The 18,561-nt window shown below is 36.4% G+C and overlaps 2 protein-coding genes and 1 long non-coding RNA gene across 3 annotated transcripts in view; 1 reads left to right on the forward strand and 2 right to left on the reverse strand.

Moving 5' to 3' along the window:
• LOC149476073 (uncharacterized) overlaps positions 1 to 18,561 on the reverse strand; it is a 359,309-nt gene that overhangs the window by 108,233 nt on the left and 232,515 nt on the right. The gene's annotated exons all lie outside the window — the stretch shown is intronic.
• LOC149476080 (E3 ubiquitin-protein ligase COP1-like) overlaps positions 1 to 18,561 on the reverse strand; it is a 143,251-nt gene that overhangs the window by 56,718 nt on the left and 67,972 nt on the right. The gene's annotated exons all lie outside the window — the stretch shown is intronic.
• LOC149476084 (venom protease-like) lies at positions 5,561 to 15,619 on the forward strand. The gene is made up of 10 exons (XM_089712667.1): positions 5,561 to 5,661; positions 6,400 to 6,503; positions 7,561 to 7,686; positions 8,118 to 8,259; positions 9,910 to 10,061; positions 10,311 to 10,435; positions 11,756 to 11,905; positions 12,259 to 12,388; positions 12,921 to 13,079; positions 14,738 to 15,619. The coding sequence occupies exons 1-10, from the start codon at positions 5,601 to 5,603 to the stop codon at positions 14,924 to 14,926; spliced, it is 1,338 nt and encodes a 445-aa protein (XP_089568793.1). The 5' UTR covers positions 5,561 to 5,600; the 3' UTR covers positions 14,927 to 15,619.

Consider the following 18,561-nt stretch of genomic DNA (forward strand, 5'->3'; position numbering starts at 1 on the left):
TCAAAAGTCACAGCATAAGAATTGGGATAGAAATAGTATTACATAGCCTGAGAACTTATTCTTATACACCAAGAAAGTCCTCTTCCCATTCACTAAATTTTACAGATTGTAATGTGTTTGCTTTATCGTATGCAAAGAAGTCGTATACCATGCCTGAAGTACCAAAACAAACAGGAAATTTAAATCGCTTTTTTTGGATTCTTTGGCATATATATCCATTTGCTGCCAGTTTTTTAATTTGTAAGGTATTATTATTTAAATTTTCAAATATTAGGTGATATTTCTGGTAAGTAACATGATACTGTGGCTGAAAAACTACTGAGAAGTAGGGAAGATTCATCTCGCACCGCATGTAAGGGCTGTAATTCTGCAGCAATAATATTTTGTTGATGGTAAAAATTCTGACTTTTTGGATCTTCATTGTGACTCAAATCAATATGTCGTATAATTCCGGAGGTATGGTGCTGGGAGTAAATGATTGACACTGTTATCATAGTGAAATCACTCCCGTAGGTCTACATTTCCTTCGAAATCGTCATCTCAACTCAACGCCAGACTCTTCAGCTTCCGTCAGAGGTAATGAGGGAATTTTTTATTGAGTGCCAAGTCATGCTCCTGTTAAATATAATAAAAATAAAGAAAAATATATCAAAATGATGACGTTGAAAATGGAGGGCCTGATTGGCAACGTCCGTTACATAGGACATGTGAAGAATACCCTAGTGTATATTCCAAGTTGTCAACGTCCGTTTTATGGGACATCATAAACAAACTAAGATTTTTAATACAAATATTGTAAAATATGTAAAAATTATGTCAAAATACTATACTTACAATCGTATTCTGACTAATAATATAACATTATAAGCAAAATAGCCAAAATACTTACAGTTATAACCAATTTTATCAGGACAATCAAAAGATCCGTTTTTTGCAAATTTCAAATGGTCACCATTCGCGACTGTACTTCGCTTCGCTAACGAAACCTGCATGTACGCGAAGGACATAGCTAGTACCTTCCTAATATACCAATTGGCAATGCCTTGGTCTACTGTAACAGAGCCAGCATGTGTATAAATACTATGTCCTTTAAAACGGACGAAATCAATTTAAGGGTTAAGGCGTGATTGAGTAACAGACAGACAGAGTTACTTTCGCATTTATAATATTAGTATGGATATTGGATAATAACCTCTCTCGATTAATGGACTATTTAACAGTAAAATAATATTATTTCAAATCGGACCAGTAGTTCCTGAGATCAGCGCGTTCAAATAAACAAACCAACTCTACAGCTTTATAATATTAGTATAGATTGAGCCACAGAATAATATATAATAGTACTTGATTAAGCTTAGTATTTTACATGTGGGATTTCCCGAAATAAAAAAAAAAAATATATGTTAGTCAAGAAAATTTAGTAAATAGTTGCTTTAATGATTTTTTTATTTAACCCAAAAATCTTTCTTCTTCACTACATAGTATAAAACAAAGTCGCTTTCTCTGTCCCTATTTCCCTATGTCCCTTTGTATGCTTAAATCTTTAAAACTACGAAACGGATTTTGATGCGGTTTTTTTTAATAGATAGAGTGATTCAAGAGGAATGTTTTAGTATATAAATTATTAGATTTTAGACAAAGCGGGTGAAGCCGCGGGCGGTAAGCTAGTCAAAGATAAATATAAAAGTACGTACAGATATTAAACATTCTTGATATGTATTTGCATATCTACATAAAACATTTGTTAGGTGTTTTATGCGGAAAGAGGAAACAAAACTGGTTATCGATGAGCTAATAATTATTGTATTACTTAATAATAATATTCAGAGTCAAGATTACTTGTTTATTTTTTACAAAATAAGCTTTGAAACTATTTTAAAAGCTACCAAGAAACTTTATGAGTTGTTTCACAGAAGACCTATTAGGTAATAGTTAAAAATAAGGAAATCCATACTTCATTTTAATTATTATATTATTATATTTATTATATTATAAATGCGAAAGTAACTCTGTCTGTCTGTCTGTTACTCAATCACGCCTAAACTACTGAACCAATTTCCATGAAATTTGTAAGGAGATATTTTGATACCCGAGAAAGGACATAGGCTACTTTTTATCCCGGGAAAATGACGCAATCCCGGAAATCCCACGGGAACGGGAACTATGCGGGTTTTTCTTTGACTGCGCGGGCGAAGCCGCGGGCGGAAACCTAGTAGTTAATAATGTTACAACAAGAATTATTATTAATAAGAAAACAAAACCTGACTGTTAATTTATGTAGCCCATGCTGATGATCGCAACGACATCTCATAAATCAAAATCCGTCCAGCGTTTTAGGGCGTGCCAAAGTAATACACGTACCTACATACACTGGAAAAACATACCCTTCTTTCGCAGTCGGGTAAAACTGGTCGCCATGAGCAGAAATCAACTAAGAATACAAAAAAAATGTCGAATTGATATTATAATATATTATAACTAGCTTACCGCCCGCGGCTTCGCCCGCTTTGTCTAAAACCTAATAAATTATATACTAAAACCTTCCTCTTGAATCACTCGTTCTATTAAAAAAACTGCATCAAAATCCGTTGCATAGTTTTAAAGATTTAAGCATACATAGGGACAGAGAAAGCGACTTTGTTTTATACTATACAGTAGTGATATATGATATTAAATATAAAATCGATAAATGGAATGCCCATGACCCCAAAGTAATTATTTTTGATAAAATTTGTGATATTATCATATATTTCACCCGACCGGTTTATAAACAACAAAATATAAATGAATGCTTTGCACATGTTTTGTAAACAATTGGTAAACAAATGCAAAAAAAACCCAATGCTGCCAACTTATGAGCGTTTCCCCAAATTTGGGGGAATATTATAAAATTACTAGCGGTCCGCCCCGGCTTCGCCCGTGGTACATATGAAAAATAGATGTTGGCCGATTCTCAGACTTACCCGATATGCACAGAAAATTTCATGAGAATCGGTCCACCCGTTTCGGAGGAGTATGCAGACTAACATTGTGACACGAGAATTTTATATATAAGATACTAGCGGTCCGCCCCGGCTACGCCCGTGGTACATATGAAAAATAGATGTTGGCCGATTCTCAGACTTACCCGATATGCACAGAAAATTTCATGAGAATCGGTCCACCCGTTTCGGAGGAGTATGCAGACTAACATTGTGACACGAGAATTTTATACAGGGTGTCCCAAAACTCAACGTCAAGCCAAAACAGGGCGACAGGATTGATTGTAACCATCATGAGAAAAATCTGAAAAAAAATCTATCCCATGCAGTTTGAAAATTATGGGCATTTAAGAAAAACCTAAAAATTTGGTCAACCTGTAACTATTTTTCGGTTATTGTGGTTAATTTTTATTATTTTTGTTCATTTAAACTTTGGAACCGTAACCCTAAATAACATTTCTAGAATCACAGTCAAAAATAATGACACAATTGCCCCAAGTTTCCTTGAATTGAAGACTATTTGTTAAACTATGAATTTAAAATTTTTAAAATTTGTCGACTTTGACGGCCCCTCCTTTAAAAAAAATGTACTAGAGTGCCTTGGCAAGTGGCATTAAAAGTTGGCGCATTTAATCAGGATTGTAAAATAGTACAATACTTGTTAGTTTCATACTAAAAAAAATGAATGAAAAAATAAAAACCTCAAGTAACCCGATTTTTGCTAACCCATTTTATTCAGTTAAAATGTTTTTTATTCGCACAAACTCTTGGTAGGTTCTTAGTTTTACGGCAAAATGATGAGAGAGATGGATAGTGGACATGTTTGCCATGAGTGAGCGAGACAGATAGTGACGCCACTTTTACCAAAGTCAACAAAAGTAAGTAAAATTAAAAAAATAATTAAAAATCTTGACCTAGTTTACTTTAGGTTTATTGAAATAAAAGTCAGATAGGGAAATAACATTTTTTATTACAATAAATGTTCAACTTGTTTACCATCAGCCTCAATACACGCCCTACATCTTCTTAAAAAAGATCTACTTATTAGCCGGGCTGATATCTTCGAGAGTTGGTGTCCTCAGCAGCTTGAGAAATTCGTTCACGCAGCTCGGCTACGCTCTCAATGGGCTTTGAATAAATTTTTTCTTTGAGAACGCCCCAATAAAAAAAATCCAGGGGATTTAAATCTGGGGAACGGGCTGGCCACGAGATAGTGCCTGAACGTCCAATCCACCTTCCCGGATATTCCTGGTCAAGAAAATCTCTTACTTGCACTAAACACGATCGGAACGAAACGGCGTCACTATCTGTCTCGCTCACTCATGGCAAACATGTCCACTATCCATCTCTCTCATCATTTTGCCGTAAAACTAAGAACCTACCAAGAGTTTGTGCGAATAAAAAACATTTTAACTGAATAATATGGGTTAGCAAAAATCGGGTTACTTGAGGTTTTTATTTTTTCATTCATTTTTTTTAGTATGAAACTAACAAGTATTGTACTATTTTAAAATCCTGATTAAATGCGCCAACTTTTAATGCCACTTGCCAAGGCACTCTAGTACATTTTTTTTAAAGGAGGGGCCGTCAAAGTCGACAAATTTTGAAAATTTTAAATTCATAGTTTAACAAATAGTCTTCAATTCAAGGAAACTTGGGGCAATTGTGTCATTATTTTTGACTGTGATTCTAGAAATGTTATTTAGGGTTACGATTCCAAAGTTTAAATGAACAAAAATAATAAAAATTAACCACAATAACCGAAAAATAGTTACAGGTTGACCAAATTTTTAGGTTTTTCTTAAATGCCCATAATTTTCAAACTGCATGGGATAGATTTTTTTTCAGATTTTTCTCATGATGGTTACAATCAATCCTGTCGCCCCGTTTTGGCTTGACGTTGAGTTTTGGGACACCCTGTATATAAGAAGATTTTACTGTAAGAAAGCTACACTATCGTGATTGTTTTTATTGATTCGACTCGAGCAACTTGAGGTAGTTTTAAATACACTACATTTAATATATTTTATTTTCTATCTTTAAATATATAAATAATACGTTTATTTACGCCTTGAAGACTTCCTGTTTATTATTAATTACTAATTTATAGTCAAGTTTTATAAATATCAACTGAATTTTTCATTTAAGAGTATTTTTCATTTTGAAATTTATCTATTGTATAAGATGTTTCACCTCGTTAAAAAAAATCTGAACCACTTTCTAGCGCAGCGTACTACCTCCAAAATTCCAAATAGGCATATAAATCTTACAAAGAAGCTAAATTTCCTGTGATAATTTCACATGAATTAAGTTAAAAAAATAGCGTATGTGCCAAGCGCACGTGTCAGAACTGAAACTTCTTTGGCAAGATTCAAAGTTACCAAAATCGTCACCTTACTCCATGACGTGTCGGTATTGCCATGACACGACCTTGAAATTTTACTCTCAACGCCCCTAAAGAAGTTTCACTTCAAAAACTATTTATTTAGCATTAAACTGCCCTTATCTCAAATAAATTAGGGAAAAATCAATCTGTAGCTGGCAGCCCTGACCTCTGTTTAGATCTCACTTCTCAGTCAACTTGTTTTAGTGTTTCTGCTCGGACGTGCATGTGTGACTATGTTAAAATACTTGATTCTGTTGCTGTGTGCGTGTGTGCGTGCACAGTATTATTATAAAAGTAAGTATAGTGTTTTCCTCATTGGATAAATCTTATAAAGCGTAAAAACCACGTTCCAATAATATGTATTAACGTAGTAATAAGAGTTGACCTCAAGATAAAAAAATATGGTAATTATCTCTGGACTAGCTGCGCCTCGCGGTTTCACCCGCTTGGCTCCACTACTGTTGGTCGTAGCACAGACTAATAATAATATACTACGTATACAAGTCGTAGCGTTTTTTTTTATGTCAGAGCAAGCAAAGGGGCAGGTGGGCCACCTGATGTTAAGTGGTCACCACCGCCCATAAACACTTGTAACACTAGAAGTGTTGCAGGTGCTTTGCCGGCCTTTTATCCTCCTGGGGTATTCTGCCTGATAATGCCGCGTTCCTATTTGGGGGTTGTTGTTTTTGGGCCGATGATATATAGCCTATAACCTTCCTCGATAAATGGGCTGAAGAGTTTGTTTGTTTGAACGGGCTAATCTCAGGAACTACTGGTCCGATTTTAAAAATTCTTTCGGTGTTAGATAGCCCATTTATCCAGGAAGGCTATAGACTATATATCAATACGCTAAGACTAACAGGAGCGAAGCCACGCGAGTGAAACCGCAAAGCACAGCTAGTACTTAATAATAATACTTCCAATTTTTTTACATTGAACCGTAGATTAGAGTTTAGGGTTGTGAGTTAAGTGTTTAAAGTTTAGACTGTAGAATTGTGAGTTTATGATTTGAATTAGAGTTTTTATTTTTAGGGGGCCAGGTGTGTGACGTCGACAATAGTATCGGCACATGTAAGAGTGTGAACGAGTGTCCCTACGCCCGACAACTTATTTACCAAGATGAAATTAATGCACCGGTATTTATTTAAGCATTTTATAATAAACATATTATATACATATACATATTTATTTTTTTAGATTAATATACATTTTTCAACTTTTACATTTTTCAACCGACTTCAACAATTATCATTTGTTACAAGCTTGAGGTATAAATTTTAGAAATAATACTGCTTTATAATATCATTGTAGCCCGCCGAGAAAGGATAAACTATCAAACTCCGCATTTATCATGGGGAGTGCTCTGAAGAACTGTTTGGAACACTGCCTGCGGCTGAATTCCACCACCGTACAGCACGTCACAACTCACAAGCTCAAATTCCATCCATACCATCTGGACAGCTGGCGAACAACAACAGTTCGCTTTAAAAGAAGCTTTTTGCCTCGTGCTACGGAAATTTGGAATCTGCTCCCGCGGGCAGTGTTTCCAATGAGTTACGATTTGGGGACCTTCAAGAAAAGAGCGTACACTTACCTTAAAGGCCGGCAACACACTCGCCATACCCCTGGTATTGTGGGTGCAAGTGGGCGACGATGTTCACTTAACATCAGGTGACCCGTCTGCTCGTTTGCCTGCTATTAACATAAAAAAAAACTACTTTTTTGTCTAAAAAATAATCTCGGGAGGGAGTGAAATATGTACAGTTGAAATGATTGACTCACAATAAACAACAAGACTCACAATCACGCTCAAATATTGTCCGTAATAAAACTCTACCCACGCATGAATTAGGCATAGTTTTTCTATTATGCTATACGACTTTGAACATTACTGACACGAAATAAGGTGCTAATTTCACTGAATGTTTTTCACAACGCCCTCGGAAATTATTGGCCTTTAAATAGTCGATTGTGAGTGATTGTGACTTTGTGAGTCTCGTTGTTTAAATACGTCAGTGAAATTTTAAACTTTTTTACTGATTGTGGATTGCATGAACTAAAATAAATATTAATTGTAGTTAAGTTTATTTAAAAATTTAGTGTAAATAGTAATTTAGTGTAGACTTAACTATATGTTTGCTCGGCACATACGCTTTTCTTTATTTATTTCTAATAGTGTTTTGTTTCTTTCAGTCGTGCTTCTATGAACAAAAGCAGTTAATAGCATGTTGCCCTAATAACTTTGTCATGCATAGAACGGGCACTTTTCGGGACCTCTTCTTAAGTTCCGTGGAAGGTATCAAGCGCTCTAAAGACATGGTAAATACTAAATAGTATAAAAAGTATTTCTACTATGCGATGTATACTTATTATAAAGCTTAAGAGTTTGTTTGTTTGAACGCAATTTGAAAAATTCTTTCAGTGTTAGTGTTTTGCGCCCATTTATCGAAGGCTATATTATCATCACGCTAAAACAAACAGGAACTGAGCAATGTGGGTAAAACCGCGGGGCACAGCTAGTCTTAGATAAATCCCATACCTACTTTATCTATTTACTAAAATGCGAAAATAAATCACGTGTGCTTTTTATGAAATTTAGTTCCGCTGCTGACAGATAACTGATATAATTTTTATAGTGATATTCTCACAGAATATAAGGTAAGGAAAAACTCATTTACGCGCGTGAAACAGCACGCACCTATTATTATAATTATCGACGTATAGACACAACACAAATCCCCCCTTCACAGATATGTCGATACGATGGTAGAGAGCCCATAGTGTGCTGCCGAAACACTCCCTCCCCACCAGTACGGGAGGAGCCGAGGGGGTGCCCCCCCTTACAGCGTGTTTACTTACGGGGAAAACAGGATAGTCATGTTGCTTGGAGAAGTAAGTTACACTATAGCATTGAGTGATTTAATCCTACTTTATTTCTTCTTCTTATATATAAAATTCTCGTGTCACAATGTTAGTCTGCATACTCCTCCGAAACGGGTGGACCGATTCTCATGAAATTTTCTGTGCATATCGGGTAAGTCTGAGAATCGGCCAACATCTATTTTTCATATGTACCACGGGCGAAGCCGGGGCGGACCGCTAGTTTATATATAAAATTCTCGTGTCACAATGTTAGTCTGCATACTCCTCCGAAACGGGTGGACCGATTCTCATGAAATTTTCTGTGCATATCGGGTAAGTCTGAGAATCGGCCAACATCTATTTTTCATATGTACCACGGGCGAAGCCGGGGCGGGCCGCTAGTAATATTATAAATGCGAAAATTCGTGGATGTTTGTTAATCTTTCACGTAAAAACTGCTAAAGCAATTACAATTAAATTTGGTATGTAGGTAACTGAGGACCCAGATTAAAACATAGGCTACTTTTTATCCCAGAAATCCCACAGGATCTGAAATTATGCGGGGTTTTCTTTGAAAACGCGGGCGAATCCGCGGGCGGAAATCTAGTTTTGTGTACATTTAGGGCCGATTTTTCAATGCTTGGTTAAAACTTATCCGTCCAATAAACCTATTACACGATAATATTAAATTGTCACGTAAACTGTCAAATACCTACGGGCAATTAGAATAGGTTTTTAAAATGGTAGTTTTATACATTATTCGACGAATAAGTTTTAACCAAGGATTGAAAAATCAGCCCTAAGTTAGGTAAACAGATTAATTATTTGTTGTAATACTCGCACACCCAATCAATGAAAAGAATGTATAAGCCACATATTATAATATTGTAATCATAACATCTATAATTGGTAACTACATTCTTACAAATAAATGTAATTTGAATTTGAGTACACTATAGTACAGAGTACATAGAGTTATTCTTATAGAGACTACTACCAATAATAATATAACAAAAAAGAAAATGTTGTGTGGTTTTATGAAACCACGGTAAAAGTGAAACTGTTCGAACGGTTCCGAACACTGCTTTGTGTAGCGCATGTCGCGTGACGGTCGGCTGCCGAGTAGGTATACCTACTCGGCAGCCGCGATACACGCGACATGCGCTACACAGACCAAACAGTTTGAGACGATGTAATAAAAGTTTCACTTTAAAAGCATTTTATACGATGTTTGTTTGTCCTTATAATCTCTGGAACGGCTGGTTTTATAATCAAATTGCCTAATAATCATTACTAATTTTTTAAATGTCAAAGTGTATTTGTTTGTGTATATGATTTTTATACGATTTTTCTGTTTGTAGAAAAGTTGGTAAATCTATACTAATATTATAAAGCTGAAAAATTTGTCTGTTTGTTTGAACGCGCTAATCTCAGGAACTACTGGGCCGATTTGAATAATTATTTCGGTGTTAGATAGCCCATTCATCGAGGAAGGCTATAGGCTATATATCATCACGCGAAGAGGAGCGGAGCCACGCGGGTGAAACCGCGGAGCGCACTGCGCAGCTAGTCCTTAGTAATTTTATAAAATATGTCAGTGTATTTGTATATGATTTTTCTTGTAGTGTATCTATGAAATAGATATATATACATTGTCTTCATTGATAAAATGCTTTGCAGAATGCCTCGAGAACCAGCGCTACACGGACAAGTGTGTGTCGGCCAAGGACAACCCAGACGAGTACGAGCGCGTCAGTACTTGCCCAGACGCAGGAGATGGGTATCGTATCATTGGTGGTACGGATGCTGTAGCAAGAGAGTTTCCACATATGGTAAGACTTTTACAACCGCTTATTTTTATATGACTGCCTCTTTGGTACAGTCTTGGGTTCGATTCCCGGTGGAGACGAAGAAAATTTTTCTAAGTACATTAGTTGAGCGATATAGCCTATAACCATTATGATACTTGTACTGGTTTTATTATATTTTCACAATTAGTCAAGTACCATGGAACGACGAAATACGCAGGACTATTTTCTTTTTTGTTTAAAAAGTTTTTCACTTATAAATTGTACTTACAGGCATCGCTAGGCTGTCACTCAATGACTGAAAACGACACAAACGATATCATTTGGATCGGCGCAGGGTCTCTCATCAGTGATAAGTTCATTTTGACAGCTGCTCACGTATTACAAGAACCATTTCAGTAAGTTTTTAAAGTGAAACTTTTATTACATCGTCTCAAATTTTTTGGTCTGTGTAGCGCATGTCGCGTGACGGTCGAACCGTCCGTACAAATACGATAATTTTGTGCCTGTTTCACTTTTACCGTGGTTTCATAAAACCACACAACATTTTTTTGTTTTCCTTTTTACAAGTTTTATAATAACTTGCGATGTATTTAAAAGCTTTTGAAGGCGCGTTGAGAGTAAAACTTCAAGGTCACGACATGACAATACCTTACGTCATGGAGTAAGGCGACGATTTAGGAATATTTGTATCTTGCCAAAGAAGTGACACGCTCGTTACGCACATTATTTTATTAACTTACAATTTACATAATAATACATTTCATCCATACTAATATTATAAATGCGAAAGTAACTCTGTCTGTCTGTCTGTTACTCAATCACGCCTTAACTACTCAACCAATTTGCATGAAATTTGGTATAGGGATATTTTGATACCCGAGAAAGGACATAGGCTACTTTTTACCCCGGGACATAGGATAGATTTTATCCCGGAAATCCCACGGGAACGAGAACTATACGGGTTTTTCTTTGACTGCGCGGGCGAAGCCGCGGGTGAAAAGCTAGTATTATTATAAAAGCGAAAGTTCGTATGAATGGATGATTTTACTCATGTCTGTTGTTTTATGTTGATTTGGATATAGCTTTACAGGAATAGAGGTTATACATCTGAATAACACATGAGCTAAGTATATATAGACAGTTGCACGCTAGTTAGTAAGTCATGTTGAATTTTTATAATTAAAAAAAATTGGTTGTCTGTAAAGTCGGTTTACTGACGATAGTTGAACGTGACAACGTCCGATTGTGCTTCTTTGTCGCTCGTTCCGCGCTCTCGCTCGCACTTCAAGCCTTACATGGAACGCCTCAGTGCGAGGTAACGCCGCATGAGTCATGTTTTCGTGCGTGCAGCCGGCTCTATCGAATTATAAGACGTTGTCACGTCAAAATAAATAAAACAAATAAATTGGCTATTTGGACATAACTGGTATAGTTAACGTGTAAAGTGGTGATTGTCGCTAAATGTTTTTTACACGCTTTATATTAGCTTCACCTGTATGTTTGTAACCGACTTCTTTGGGCGCGATTTTGACCCACTTTAAATGGCCAGATTTCGTTCAAACTTTGTAGATTTATTGAGGACCGATGACAATACACTAATTTGATAAAATAAATAATAGTTAAAAAAAAATAAAAAACACGCTTTTTATAGAAAACCGACCTAAAAGCGTGTTTTTTTGGTTTTTTTTAAACTATTATTATTATTTTTATTCCAGTAAACTCATAAAATACGCACTACTTGGGACAATTAAAAAGACAGACGTTCGAGATGGTATTCTGTACAACATTATTAAGTGGTATCCCCATAATCTGTACTCTCTCGCCAATCAGACCAATGACATCGGGCTTGTCGAGTTGGATAGAAGGTAAGGGTCTGGTAAGCAAGTTCTTGCTAGTTTACTAGCTAGTACCTACTAATTTTATAATTTATATGTTAATATTACACAAAACTTACACAAATTAGTAAAAAAAGAAATGTTATTTCATTTTCAAGTTTAGTTAAAATAAAAATCATTTTTTTTAACAATAGCTACAAAAGTACTTTAATAAATAAAGCTATAATAGTAACATTTTTGGATGATTTTATGTTCAATAATTAAAATGCTTGAATATTAAATTAAACTAGAAATTTATCATAATTACCTAGCTATGTATTAAGTATAGTACATGTCATTGCGCATATTTGAATTTACCTTTGTGTTTTCATGAAACCCTGCAGAGTAGTTTTCTCCGAGTTCATTCGTCCAGCCTGTCTGCCGCTGCCAGACATTGAGCTAGACACTCCACGCATTGTAGCCGGGTGGGGCCAGACCGCGCAGGCGGGAAACACCTCAGACACACTCTTGAAGGTATCTAAATGAAATCAATTAATAGCTTTTTTTACGTATATTGTTGTACCTTACAATATTTTTATCACAAACTCAAATTCAAATATTTATTTCAGTAACTTGATAGACTTCGTTTAGAAGCACTTTTGAATCGTCAAAAAACAGCAAAATAATCTATTACATATACTATGTATAATAAATCTGTAGAAGAGTCAATTCTGTACATTGAAAATATTGAAAAAATAAATAGCAGGGGGTGTTACTGGATCGATACCAAACCCAAATATGTGATTAAAAAATTGTTTGTCTGTCTGTCTGTATATGCTGACATCACGTGAAAATTAACGGTTCGATTTCGATGAAACTAGGTATAATTATACCTTATTATCCTGGGCATTAAATAGGATACTTTTTATCCTGGAAAAATACGTATAATATCGATAAATTAATCTTAATTTTTCAGTTTTATCCATAGACGTTATTCTGTAGAACCGCGAACACACGTTGCGTTACCCGCAGTGGATTCAGTTTTCTTTCTTTCTCTATTCCACAGACACAGATAAAAATAGTGCCGAACAGAATATGCATAGATCAGTTCAAGAAGAAGCACTTCAAATGGAACGAAGCGACTATGGTCTGCGGGCAAGGCATCATGGGTAACACTCCACGTGACGGATCGGACGTCCAAAATACGTACACGGATACTTGCAAGGTGACTATTTTATATTTTTTTTAGAAATGTACACGGGAGGCCGGGTTCAATATTAGTTTTAATGTAATAAAAATGTACTGCGATTCTATACAACTGCCTAATTGATGTAGACAGTTGATAACAAATCACCGCAAGTCAACGACTATTAACAAAGTGAAGGCAGTTGTGTCAAACGTCGTATAAACAACGTCAGAGCCCCTAGGCACGATTCGTACGAATACGCCACGATTCAAAGGAACGCGGCATTAAAGCCCGGCATTCACTACACGCACCGCGAGCCGAGCCCCGAGCCGTACCAATCCGTGGACAAATCCGTCATCGCCCACACACTACACGAGCGCCGAGTTGTAGTCCAGTCGACTGTGAACTTTGGTGAGCCTTGCACGTATCTACCCTACCAAGGTACCGATGCTTTCAAAACTCAAAAAAGTGGCTCTAGTAGTCGGTGCAATACTTTTTACGCAGAACAAAAATAAAAAGCGCGTGTGGGCAAAGGAATGGCTGAAACAACGAAAAAAATATTATACACATATGAAATTGCTGCAATGCATTCAGTCCTGTGAACCACCTTATATATATGATTTTTTTAATTACTTAAGAATGAAATACGAAACCTTCATGGAATTATTAAAATTAGTGACGCATTATGGCGAATGACTGACAAGTTCACCGACAAATCCGCGGACGCACACACACGTACGCCGTGCCGAGCCGCGAGCCGCGCACACCGATACATACACACGCAGATTTGTCCGTGGACTTGTCGCCAGCTACAAGGCGGTAGGGTGCGCCTATGCAACAGCTAAGCATGTCCGGACAGGAAACAATGACAACTATATTGACAAATATTCATCCACAAAAATAATTACAGTGCCACAAACTTAACTGACCCGGTGGCAAAAACTGGAACTACGTGCTGCCTTTTTGAAATGTCACATTTTCACAGACATACGGTATATTTTGTATAAATAAAAAGTTACTTATTAATGTTAATTTACACCATTGGCAATGACATTATTTTTACCCTTGCATCCGGGGAAATACTATTTAGCGGTACTAAAATCGACATCAGTGACACCGTCACCGGGTCAGTTAAGTTTTTTGGCACTGTACTGACCTGAGCAAGACCTGAGTTAGCTGACTCGACGTTGTCCTGTCTTCGCGCAAATTGCCAAACCCGTGAAGTTTACATGGCAGTAATATTTTCGTATTTTGCCGCTTACTCAAGATTTTCTTTCATAAGAATTTGATTTTCTTTCATTTCTTTATTGCCTTCTCCTGGCAATAACGAACACATCAAAATAATAAATAATTTTTCAAATCGGACCAGTACCTAGTTCCTGAGATTAGCATGTTCAAACAAACAAACTCTTCAGCTTTATTTATTTACTAGCTTCCGCCCACGACTTTGTACGTGCATCCTCATTTTTCCCCGTTCCCGCAAGAATTTCGGGAAATCCTTTCTTAGCGGATGCCTACGTCCTAACATCTACCTGCATGCCAAATTTCAGCCCGATACGTCCAGTGGTTTGGGCTGTGCGTTGATAGATCACTATATCAGTCACCTTTGAGTTTTATATACTTACTTATATAGATTTATTATAATATTAGTATATTGGACGTCTTCTAGATTAATAAGTGTTAATAATGGCTTACAGGGTGACAGCGGTGGTCCATTAATGGCAAAAGCCAAGAATCTCAACTGTACGTACGTAGTTGTAGCCGTGGTCTCCTTTGGCCCCACTTGTGGGAAGGGAGTCCCAGCGACGTATACTAAAGTAGCGCCGTATATAGATTGGATCGTGGACACCGTGTGGCCAGATGATGACTATAAGCGGTGGAAATAGATCATCTTGATTAGATAATGAAAAAGAAGAATTAGAAAGAAAAAGCCATGTAGAAATTAAAGATTTTAACGGATTTTAAACGCGATTTATTCATTACTTGCTGTTCCCCGCGGTTTCACCCGCATTGCTCCGCTCCTGTTGGTCTTAGCGTGATGTTATATAGCTTATAGCCTTCCTCGATAAATGGGCTATCTAACACTGAAAGAATTTTTCAAATCGGACCAGTAGTTCCCGAGATTATCGCGTTCAAACAAACAAATTCAGCTTTATAATATTAGTATAGACTATAGAGGTAGATACGTTAAAATCTTTAATTTCTAAATATATTATATACTCGTGTAAAATCAAACACAATAAAATACAAAGCCATATGTGTTAGTTTGCTGTTAAATAAAAGCTGAATTCGATGTAATTTTTAAATAAATAACTATTCCGAATTTGATACATATATTAAGCTATTGCATAGCTTTTATATCAGACTTTGAGTGCGGCGACCGAATGTAAAAATTCCGTAACGAATAAACCTAACTCCAACCGGCACAGCGATGCGATGCTATGCAATAGCTTAACCGCGGCAGTCCTCGAGTGCCACACGTATTTTTTTATTTTTTTTATAGCATGTATGTTTTATTGTTAAACGTGTATGTGACTAGTTATAAGTCTTAATAAAAAAATAAAGTCATATTTCAAGCATTCATTCGTTTTATTTACTAGCCGGTTCTCTCGGCTTCGCCCGTGTTGACCCAGGCTGAAAATATGAAGCCTATGTGTATAGCTGAAAAAAAAATTAGGCTGCGATGTTTGAAACAAACAAGATATTTCGTTTAGACGTGTGCACAGGCGATTATTTCGTAACTATTAGTAAGTAGTGAAGTCCCGTGTCCCCTAGTGGGGTAAGGGGCAGATGCATTATTCATACATCTGTTTCACTGATCGATTTTCTTTAGGGACAAGTAGGTGATCAGCCTTCTGTGTCCTGCCAGACCGAGACATTTTTTTTTCTTCGTCTCCACCGGGAATCGAACCCAGACCCCTCGGTTCTACGCTCACGCGTCAACCACTGTACCAAGGAGGCGGTCAATCGTAACTATTACAGATATCAAAAAACTTTAAACTGATATTGAAAGTACTCCAATGTTACATGAAACGCTCCCATTCCAAGCATTTTACAAAATGCCGAGCTTTTGTAAACTGCGAAATAATACAATTTGCCTGCGACATAATATTATATGGTATAAGTTTTATAAAAGTAAATAATAAAGATACCTTTGAGCCTTAAACAGGTAGCCTGTGGCTCAGTAAACGTGTTTGAGTAAAAAAAACACAATTACTTTTTCATAATGACATTTCATACGGGCAGCAGAAAACATTGAATAGGAGCTATTTTTATATTTAACTAGCGGTCCGCCCCTGCTTCACCCGTGGTACATATTTACGTTTTCTCTACATAAAAACCATCCTCGTACTTCAAGGAATATAATAAAAAAAGAATTATCGAAATCGGTTCAGCCGTTCTCGAGTTATGCGCTTACCAACACATTTTGCGATTCATTTTTATATATAATCCATATAAATCCGCAGATGATTCATAAATTATACAATCAAGCATAAAATCGCTCCGTTGCCACTTTAAAAAAAGGAAAAAACTTGAACACTTTCAAATTTATAAAATATGGATTTATTTTTAATGAATATCTTGGTCTGGAAGGACACAGTAGGCTGATCACCTAATTGTCTGTAAAGAAAATCGATCAGTGAAACCACAGAAACAGATGTACGCATCTGCTCCTTAGTCCTTACCCCACAAAGGGACACGGGACTTCACTCTTTTTAAGAATGCAATTTAGTGCAAAATATCACAATCAAGTCATTTTCATCAGCTCCTTATTTAAGCTATTGCCTATTGCATAGCTTCTAAGTTCTATCGCGAGCCTTGAGCGCGGGGACCGAATCGAGAAATTCCGTAACGAAAAAACCGCACGCTCCCCACTCCGACGGGCACCGCGGAGGTGTGGCTTGAAGGCATGCTATGCAATAGCTTTACCGCGGCAGTCCCCGAGTGCCACACGTCTTTTTCATTTATTGCAGTAATTTTGCCTATCTAGTTGCCATAATCCACCATGCTAGCCCATATAACCGCTTGTCGTATGAAGAACCTTTACAAATCGTATTCAATGACGCTACAAGGAAAAAACACGACTAATATTGTTTCAAGCCGGTCTGTTTCTAAAAAACTATAAATTAATAATTTTTATGATACAAGAGAGGTGTATTTGTTTTAAAATTGGCGTAGAATCTAAGTAAGAACTAAAATAGGAGCAACTACGCATCTACAATCCATATACAACATATTTAACTAGCAGTCCGCCCCGGCTTCGCCCGTGGTACATATTTCGCCATAAATGGTAGCCCATGTTCTTTCTCAGGGTCTAAAGATTATCTGTGCCAAATTTCACCAAAATCGAGCCGGTACTTTATGCGTGAAAACTATACATACATATATAATTACAAACCTTTCCTCTATATAATATTAGTATAGACTAGCGGTCCGCCGCGGCTTCGCCCGTGGTACATATTATAATAGAGCTATAGCACTCAAATTTACGTTAATCAAATTAACGTAAATAATTTGAGTTAAATTTACGGAAAAAATCTCTACCTGTACCATTGAGATAATATTAATATGGAGACGACACCGCCTACATCACTTATGTTCCGCTCAACATATGTTGAGCGGTTTTTTTTAATGGTTTTAAAGTGAAACGCATCAAATATGCCTTCGTGTGTGTTACGATATTGCACAAATAATACAAATAATACGGAAAAGTGCAAAGGAATAACTTTCATCGGTCAGTACCTAACTAGATAATAATTTTTAAAACTTAGTTAGAGCAAAAAAATGGCGCACAGATTTTGTTCGTGGTGTCTCCTCCATACGTAGTAATATTATCTCAATGACCTGTACTTTCGAATTCTCATCTGCACTCACACCTGAGTGCAGATGAGAATTCAGACATGACAGACAGACAAGACAGCTTACAAGTGGCGTCATAGTGCTGAATCATGTTTGGAATTTTGTTGCAAACCTTTTGGCGCAGTTTTATTAGTAGGTATAGATAATCCAACCATTTATTATATATATTGATCTAATAATTAATGAAGTGATTTATTTGTAATTAAGGTTGGATATTAATGGATAAATAATTATGTATAAATTATAATATATTTCATAGTAGTTTTGTTTAATAATAATACTGCGACTTCGTCCACGTTTTTAGATAAAATATCAGCTACCTACTAGTTATATACGCAATTGCGAAAATATCATACATACATTATCTACATAGGTAATCTATTTTGGAATAAAAAATACCGGCTGAATAGTTAACCTCCTCCTTTTTGGAAATCGGATAAAAATAGATTTTATTTACAAACTAGCAGTCCGCCCCGGCTTCGCTCGTGGTACATATTTACGTTTTCTCTACGTAAGAACCATCCTCGTACTTCAAGGTTATCTATTTTGGAATAAAAAATACCGGCCGAATTGTTAACCTCCTCCTTTTTGGAAGTCGGATAAAAATAGATTTTATTTACAAATACTACAAAACCCGGAAAACGTTATTATATGCTTTAAC

The sequence above is a fragment of the Colias philodice genome, chromosome 29, assembly GCF_061535455.1.
Source record: "Colias philodice isolate Cphi_HAF_F1 chromosome 29, ilColPhil1 Martin Lab GWU primary, whole genome shotgun sequence".
NCBI classification, from domain to species: Eukaryota; Metazoa; Arthropoda; class Insecta; order Lepidoptera; family Pieridae; genus Colias; species Colias philodice.

Excerpts from the sequence above, each read along its gene's own strand:
- LOC149476084 (XM_089712667.1), top strand. The coding sequence starts at position 5,601 with ATGTTAAAATACTTGATTCTGTTGCTGTGTGCGTGTGTGCGTGCACAG. Across the intron at positions 6,504-7,560 it reads AAGATGAAATTAATGCACCG|TCGTGCTTCTATGAACAAAA; the intron begins GTATTTATTTAA and ends TGTTTCTTTCAG. Across the intron at positions 10,436-11,755 it reads GTATTACAAGAACCATTTCA|TAAACTCATAAAATACGCAC; the intron begins GTAAGTTTTTAA and ends TTTTTATTCCAG.